The sequence below is a fragment of the Hevea brasiliensis genome, chromosome 3, assembly GCF_030052815.1.
Source record: "Hevea brasiliensis isolate MT/VB/25A 57/8 chromosome 3, ASM3005281v1, whole genome shotgun sequence".
Lineage (NCBI taxonomy): Eukaryota > Viridiplantae > Streptophyta > Magnoliopsida > Malpighiales > Euphorbiaceae > Hevea > Hevea brasiliensis.
In genome coordinates, this window is record NC_079495.1 from 87,546,434 (window position 1) to 87,555,968 (window position 9,535).

General features: G+C 28.0%; 1 protein-coding gene across 1 annotated transcript; it reads right to left on the bottom strand.

Annotated features, from left to right (window-relative positions):
* Window positions 1-205: 205 nt before the first annotated feature.
* Window positions 206-1,191, bottom strand: LOC110668844 (36.4 kDa proline-rich protein). The gene has a single exon (XM_021830231.2). The coding sequence runs from the start codon at window positions 1,156-1,158 to the stop codon at window positions 418-420; it is 741 nt and encodes a 246-aa protein (XP_021685923.2). The 5' UTR covers window positions 1,159-1,191; the 3' UTR covers window positions 206-417.
* Between the last annotated feature and the right edge of the window lie 8,344 nt (window positions 1,192-9,535).

Here is a 9,535-nt window from a genome sequence, read left to right on the forward strand (position 1 = left end):
CCCTTTATTATATATGTATTTTATACTCGTTTTCCATTTTTTTTGCTTTTAGTAGCATTGTACCCGTTTTATTTTGAAGTTTAAAGTAGATGAGGCTTGATTTATCATGAATAATAGATATAATAACTGTGACCCGCATGTAAATTCCACAAATATTTATTTTATAACTCATGGAGAATCAAGTCTCGTGAACCTTAAAGAAAACGATACAAAGGAGATGGGATGATCATGTCACATTCATTAGAAGAATTTTGCAAAAGAAAGTACAGATTAATCAGCATATATTCTTTAGAACAAACACAAATTAACAGTTCCTAAAATGTTTGTCCGTTTACTAGACAGTGTGAGAAATTAAGACATTCCCAAGTTATTCTTTGCCAAAAGTGACTAGAGCTTGGCATCAAACAGTACACTTGTTTAGGCAGGACACTGGAACCCCGGCGGCGGAGTCTTGCCACAATCAACAAGGACCTCAAGTGCAATGGGTAGAATAATATTAATGTTGAGAAGCTTAGCTTTAATGGTGGTGCATAGACACAAAGCAGCATCCAAGTCGACAAGCCCTTGAAGCACTGGACAGCAAGCGTCCTTAGCGCTACTGCCAATACCAATGTGCACTAGACCACCTAGGACATCAACACATGCTCCTAGCTTGAGAGTGTCAACGGGGCAAGTCTCTTGCTTCGGCGGTGGAGGTGGACATGGCGCCGGAGGTGGTGGAGGAGGAGGGCATGGTGTTTCAGTTGGTGGCGATGGTGGCTTTATGGGTGGTGTCACCGGAGGCTTTGGTGGTAAAGTTGGTGGTGTTGGAGTTACAGGAGGTTTGGGTGGTGCTGGAGTTACAGGAGGTTTGGGTGGTGCTGGAGTTACAGGAGGTTTGGGTACATATGGTGGATGCACAATTGGAGGCTTGGGTATGATCGGTGGCCTCACAATGGGTGGTTTGGGTACATGTGGAGGTTTGGGTACATGTGGAGGTTTGGGAACAACAGGAGGCTTTGGTGGTTTATGGTGAGGTGGTGGCTTTACTTTTGGAGGATGTTTGGGTGGCTTAGAGGGTGGAGTTGGGTAAGGACAATAAGGGCAAGCAAGAGAAGAAAGCAAAGTGCCTAAGTTTAAGAGGAGGATGAAGAGAGTAACCAGAGCATATTTGGCCATCGTAGCTGCCTAATTCAGCGAGTCCCAAGGGAATGAAGCTCATAGCCTTCTTATAGACGCAAAAAGAAAAGAAAAAGATTAATCAATCATGCTCAGTATTTTTCCTTTTTTGACAATAATTTATTTTCTTTTCTTTTTAATTTGTCCTGTGCAATTGACTTTGGAATACAAGAATATACAGACGACGATAGTCAATTGATATTTTCTTAAAATTTAATAAGAAAATTAAAAGTTATAAAATTATTATTTCATAAATGGATATTCACAATTTAAAATTAACAATTCAATATGAAACAACTACTTTATTATCATAATATTTCATGCAATTTGGTTTTTTTTTTTTTTTTTAGTGAGTGAATGCCGCAACTGTACACTTAGACAAGACACGTCCTTTTAATAGGAGATTGCGATCAAATACTACTGTACAAACACTATAAAATATTTTGGATGTATATAAAATGGAACCCTCCTCATAAGTACATTTTTCTATATATTAAATATATTTAATAATTTATCTTTTTATTAAATTCAATTCATATATTTATATATGATCAAAATTTATTTATATTTATATAATTCTAATATTTTTTTATACATTTTTATAATTTGTCTATAATATATATTTTTATAATTTGATGGTTGAATTTATTGTGTTTCAAGATAATCGAATAACTAAAAACTTATCATTTAAATAGATTTTAAAATTAATTATTTTACCAAACATAATTCAAAATTATAAACTTTTTTTATATTTTATAAAGTTTTTAAAAGGAATGAGAGGAACTGCTAGTCTAATTATTTTTTTATATTTTATAAAGTTTTTAAAAGGAATGAGAGGAACTGCTAGTCTAATTACTCTAACATTAAAACTATAATATCATAATTAATCACTTATTTATATCTAATTAATTTGAAAATATGCATATATTTAATTTACACAAATAGAATATAAAATTTAACCATCAATTTGTAAAAATATAAAAAATATATGAGATTGTAAAATTAATAAATTAATTTAAATTTAAAATCTCACCGCTTTATATATTACTTTAATAATACTAAGCTAAACTCAATTGTCACATTTTTTTTTCTTATTGTTAACAGAAATATATTTATTATTATTTAAAATTTTACTTCAACTATTTTTCCTTTATATAATGGGTATTGAAATTCTTTAGTTAATAATTTAATTATCAATTTTATTAATTTTAAAATTTTTTATTTATAATTTAGGATGAATTACACAACTCAATTTAATTTTTTTTAATTATTTATAAATTTTTATTTTACTAATGAAAGAATAGAGTCAATGGACCGAGTCTAAAAAACTGGCCACGGACAGTGTGGGCCACAGGCGTAAGTTGGGGTGTCACGTTCTCAGCTTGAGAGAGATAAGCAAGAATATGATATCCCCGAGAAATCACCATGCAAATGTCTCAAATTCCATTATTAAATTTGAGCATTGGGACCAGTTCTGCTTCTCTACTGTTCTCTTAACGACAAAAGGTGATAAAGACGACGCGGTTCTAAATTTGAGGATAATTTCAACATGCACAGCTCTGTTGAGAGGTGGCTTACATAAATGGTCCCTTAACTTAGTTATTTTATTTTAATTATTTAATTTTAATTTATTAAAATAAAAATTTTCATCTTTTATTTTATTTAAAAAAATTTCATATTCATTTTTTTAATTAATATTTAATCAAAATAAATTTATAAATTATTATTTATTTTTTTATTACATAACATTAAAATATTAATAAAATATTATATATTAGTAAAATATCATTTTAAAAAATTATAATTCATTATTATATTATTATTTTTCCAGACAGTTACAAATTTAATTTGTAATATATATAATTAATAATTTTATTAATAAATTTAGTTAAAATAAAATAATTTTATTTATAATAAATATTAATTAATTTAATTATAAAAGTAACAAAGAAAAAAAGAAGAAAAATAGAGTAAAATAATAATTTTATTTTTTTAATTTAAAATTTTATTATCATATATGAGGGTAATTTTTTAAATAAAATTAAAATTAAGTGATTTTATTTTAATAAATTAAAATTAAATAATTTAAATAAAATAATTATAAAAATTAAAAATAATTGATTCAATTTATCCTGATTGGCTGTAGACTGTAGAAGCATGTTACTAAAAATCTCATCGGTGGACTGAAAAATCAGATTTTTATTTAAATTTACACTTGCGATACCGATTTTTCCTGACCAGTCAATGAAGTCGGCACATCCGTACAAATATAATTAAGATATATGACAAAGCATGGTAGATATTCTGATAAAAAATAAAAATAAAAATAAAAAGAGCATGGTGGATATTGCTTCCAACTAGGAATATATATTAAGCAATTATTTATTCGAAAATTGTTCGATTTCATTCTCCTCCCATTCCTTTGTGTTAGTTAATATTTTGGGTAAATATTATATGTAATTATTTAATTTTATAATTATTTTTATAAAATTATTAAATTTTAATTTTTTAATAAATTTTTTTAATTATAATTTAATTCAAAATTAAAATTTTCAGAGTCTATTAATTATTTTATAAATAAAATTATTTTATTTTATTAATTTAAAAAAAATAAAAGACTTAAAATACATCTAGCTATCCCTCACTATCAAACCTTCCTTTTTTTTATTTCTTTTTTACCCATAATCACTAGTTTGTTAATTTTATTTATAAAATACTTAACAAGTTAGTAGATTACTTAAAAATTTTTAGAAATTAAATTAAAATTTAGTAACTTTTATGAACACATAAAATTAAATATCTGCACATGATAATTATTTCAATATTTTGTGTTAATCAATATTTAAGATCTTATTGTAATCCTAAAAAAAAAATGCATATTTAAATCACACTGATATATTAAATTGATTGTATTTTATATTATTTGATTGTTTATATAATTTATGGAATGAAGCTTAATTAACATCTATACTTCTCGGAGGTTCAATTTAGTTTATTTTTAATTTTTTGGTCTAATTTAATTTAGAAATTTTGATTTATATCCAATTTAATCCAATCACCCTAATTAGTGCACACACACTATTTATTAAAGATTTAACTTTTTATTTTAAAATTAAAATATTTTTATATTCTATAATTAATTAAATTAAAATATAAAAATATTATTTTTATTATTGAATATTATTAATTAAAATGAAATATGGAAAAAATATTGTTTTTTGTATTTTCATATAATTAATTAAAATTAAAATTAAAAATAATTATACTTAATTAAATTGAAAATTAATAAAATGTATTTTTTATTTTCATATAATTAGTTAAATGATTATAATGAATTTTAATTATTTAAATTTAAAAAAATTATTTTTATATTTTCATGTTTTTAATTGAAATTAGAAAATTATAATTAAATAAAATTAAAAATATACAAATATTATTTTTATATTTCCATGTTATTAATAATGTTAAAAAAAGTAAAATATAAAAAAATTAACTAATTATAATTATTGAATTAACATTAAAAAGTAATTAACTATGTTAAAAATTTAAAAAAATATTAATTAAGTAATTAACATTAAAAATATTAAAAAATAATAATAAAAAATTAACTCATGCACCAAGTGATGAGTGAGTTGTATATTCTTCAATTTTGGATTAAATTCGACATAAATAAACACTTTTGAACTAAATTAGATTGAAAATTAAAAATAGCTAAATTGAAAATCTCCAATAAGTACAAAGGATAAATTAAGATTAATTCTTATAGTTTATTGAGTAATTATAATATAATCTTTGAGATTTTATGAAATTAATAACTTATCTAAATATTTTCAAAATTAAATAAGTTAGTCGCTCACATTTTATTCCGTTAACAAGTTGATGTATCCGTTTAATTTTCTTTGAATTTATCATTGATTATAGGAAAATTTATTGAAATACCTTTAATTTTATTTTCAATACAAAATAAATAAAATTTTGAGATTTTATTTTTTTAACAAAATCGTCTTTCATTTAAATTTTATATTTAATATATTTTTTATATTTAAATAATTATATATTTTTTTATTTTTAAATATATTAACTATTTAAATATAAATTTAAATGAATGGATCGACATATTTTTTTAATAAAAAAATTTAAAAACTAAATTATTTCATACTAAAAATAGAGTTAAAAATATTTTAATTATTTACTATAATTAATGATAAATTAGACGAAAATTAGATAAAAATATTAATTTATTAATAAAAATAAAAAATAAAAAATTAATTTATTTGATTTAAAAAATATAAAAATTAAGTAATTAGTTTCGCTAAAACTTAAATACTATATGCTAAATAACCCTAACTTGTGTTTGGATGGAAGAATTTGAAGCGTGAGATTTAAATTTAATAAAAATATATATTTTATTGGATTGAATAGAATTATAAATATATATTGAGATCATCTTATTTAAAAATGAATTTAAAATAATTTATTAAATGATGTTATTTTAAACTTATTCTAAAAAAAATTATTAATAAGTATCCAAATTCAATTGTTATTTGCATGAAATATTTTTTAATTTAAAAAGTCAATATGATTATCTCATTTCTGGACTATTCTCTCTGTATAATTGCAGTGCACAAAATGGACCTTATGGACATTGCAAATTACAAAATTATATTGTAATTTATATATTTTATTTCTTTGTTTTAATTTAATTTAAAATTTGATAAATTTAAAATTATTTAAATATAGTTAAATTAAAATTCAATGGCGCATTACATTGCAAATTTAGTTCTCCACTTTTATCTATTTAAAACTCTGAGCTTTAGTGCTCACAAGGTTTCATTCATTGATAATATTTTATACTGTGCCTGTATGTATAGATATTTCTAAAGGTCAAAATATACTGCAACCGTTATATTTCAAGTTGGAAGATATACCTATTGTCCCTGATTCAAGGGTATTAATTTTGTGGCGTGAGGCTATACTTGATTGAATATAATGTAATTAATTAGGCCTATTGATAAAAATAAATAAATAAATAAGCCTTAAGAATTTTTAAAAGTTGTTAAAATTTTATTTAATTTTTGTTAATTGAACTTTCAATCCTATTTTTCAACTTGTTTAAAGAAAATTCAATATTATCATATTTATCAACTCTTTTATAATTTTATTTTGATAATCATTGAACATTAAATAGTGATAAGATTTTATAATATTAAGGAGAGAAAATATGTGTAACACCCCGAAATTTTAATTTTTATGAGCATTTTGGTATTTTAATTTTATTTAAATTTTAGGAATTTTTTTGAGATTTTTTCGGATTTTAAAAATCGGGTTCGATTTTCCAAAAATATAAACTTTGATGATTTTTAAAAATTAATTTAAAGACCACGTGGCAAAACTAAAAATATATTTGGAGTCTACGTATTTTTCTGAGTTTTACGGAATTTTTCGAATTTTGGACCTCGTTTTCGAGGCGAGTAAAAATTTCAAAATTTTGTATTGAATCGAACCGGCCGAATCGACCGGACGGATCGGACCGGTCGAATCGGACCGACCCTTTTCCTTCTTCATTTTTTCTTTCGCGCGCGTCCTCTCCTCTTCTCTCTCTTTCTCTCCTCCTCCCTCCTCTCCCCGCACGCCTCGCTGCCCTCCCTCGCCCTCTCACGGCCGGCCTCTCCGGCAGCACCGGCACAGTAACGGCGAAACGCGCTGATTCCTCGCGCAAGGCCGCTCGACTTCCACGGCCAACCGCCGATCCGCCACCAATTGAACCGGTCTTGTGTCCAAAATCATCTACTCGTCGAGAGCTTTCCATAGACACCAAGAACGCCAAATCCATCGAGCGGATTGTCCGATTTTTGCTGGGGAAGATTTTAGCCCATTTCGACTTTTGGGCTAGATTTCTAAAACCGTGAATCTCACGAAAACCGAGGCCACCAGCACGCTCCATTCGTCGAGAGCTTCGCAACGACATAAATTTCGAATTTTTCCGACACCGCTTTCGTGGTCCCACGGAACTTCGCAGTGTATTTTCGAGTATTAAATGAGCTTAGAAAATTCTGAAAAATTTATGTACTAACCCCCGTGTTATGGGCTTCGTGTAGGTATCCTCGATTCGCGGAATTGGCGATTGACCGGGTTCGCAAATTTCGCCGCATGCACTTCACGGAAAAGTCTCCGAATTGGGCCGAGGTTTTGGCTAGCCCCATTGTCGACGCCCCGAGCGTTCAAGTCGAATCGCAAAGGTAAACCCAACCTTGTTTTTACGTAATTTTCTAGTGCTTAAATAGGTAAAATTAAAAATCCATAAAATATTCGTGGTAGCTTAGAAAATTACGATTCTTTTTGCAATAGCTTAGTAATATTGCTAAGGACCATGGAGGAAGTTTTATAATTTTTAGAGCTTATTTGGGCGTTTTTTGCAATAATGATCAATAATATGGATTAAATTGAAATTTTGCGTATTGTGATGGATGACTGATTTGATGGGCCCGGAGGGGATATGATTGATTGAACTGTTGATATATGGATTGTGAGTATAGAAGTGTGTTTTGAACCCTTTTGCAGTTGGGTAGGTCCTAGGTATAGGAGACTCTGGATTTTGATTTCGACTTAGGGCGTAATTGGTCTTCTTTTCTTTGTTTGTATTGAGTCGATTGTATTAAATAAATGTAATATGATTGTCGGTGAGCCAGAATGACCTTCTTCCTCCGCCGGCCGCCACAGTAATTTGTCGTCAAGTCTGTGAGTAAAATATTAATTTTAATTGTAATTTCGATATTATTATATGTTCAGTATGCCCATGCATCACTTATATGCATATATTTATTTAGTTAAACTCTAGGCACGATTTATGTTGCATTCATAACTGTTAATATGCCATGGATGTTGTTGTGGTAATTTGGAGCAGTGTGCGTGCGTTGGCGTGCGTGTGATGTGGTGTGGACTATGGATAGGGCCAGGGTAGTCACGGCTTGAGTAATTCGCTGGGACCCGTTCCTTCGAGGGGTAGTCACGGCTTGAGTAATTCGCTGGGACCCTCGATTTGGTTATTAAGTGGAAGTCCGAGCTTGAGTAATTCGCTGGCACCAGGTTGGATTTAAGAGAGCTGTATAGGGGATCAGCTCCCATATGTTATGATTGATACTACAGGGTGTGTGAGTGCTCCAAATTACCTTTTTGATGCTATGATGTGAATTTATTGCTGATGTTGCATTTCATTCCACAGGTTGCATGAGTTTTAGATAGTTATAGAGATTATGGTTAAAATTGATATTTTACTCTCTGAGTCGAACGCTCACTCCTGTTCAAAAATTTTTACAGGCCACAGGAGGATATTTATTCTGGGTTAACCTGCTTTTATACTTCGCAGGTTGTTTATCGATATTTGTGTAATTTTATTTACTCCTAGAATTTCCGCATGTGTTAGCAGTAATTATTTGAAATTGGTCTGTAATATTATATTCATGTTGGACCTGTAAACTTAATATTTTAAGTCTGTTTTGATGGATTGGATGAGGGAGCTGAGCTCCCAAATGGATTGTTTATTGTGTTTACAGGTCGGGTGAGTCGAAAACTCCCCGTTGGAAAGTCCATTTTATGGCCGGACTCTGTCCGTTTGTTTTCTTGAAATTGGGCCCAAATGGGCCTTAGAGTTGGGTCAATGAATAGTTAAGGCTTACTACGGGCCTCAGGGGCTTTAGGCTGGCCCAGGTCCTAGTGCCGGTCCGGCCCATAGGTTGGGTCGTGACAATATGTGACTAAAAAAATCAAATTTGATCAAATAACTATAAAATTAGTGCATCATGGATATCAAATAAAACTGGAAAGTAGTTAACAATATTGATAAAGTGATCAACTAGAAGATTAAGTTGAAGGATTTGTAAAAAAAAAAAATAATAATAATAAAATTGTAACAAGTTTTAAAATTTCGAAAAATTAGGCTAAAATTTGTCTTTTGAAATTTTGACCGAGTTTTGCAATATTAAAAAGATTGGATAAAATTATCCAAATGCAATGAGATTTTACTTTTTTTTTAACCAATAGGGCAATTAATTATGTAATAAAATTAAAAAAAAAATCTCTCTCTACAAAAGTTCTATTAAATCACAAATTGCCCTCCCTCCTTTCTTTTTCTAGATCTTTTCTTCTTCCTTCTTTATTTTTGCTTTCATCATTTTCTCTGCGTTTTTCTGTGTTTTATTTTTCCACATTTTCTTCAATAATTCTTAAATCTATGCCTTTTTGGAATGAATTTTAAGAATTTATTTTCAAATCTATTCTTGTTGACATATATTGAGTTTATTTGCCCCATCCGTTTACTCGGAGTTATTATATTTTCTCTATTTTTATGATGGTTCCCCTTTTTGTGAAGGTTTGGCAT

Excerpts from the sequence above, each read along its gene's own strand:
- LOC110668844 (XM_021830231.2), bottom strand. The coding sequence starts at position 1,158 with ATGGCCAAATATGCTCTGGTTACTCTCTTCATCCTCCTCTTAAACTTA.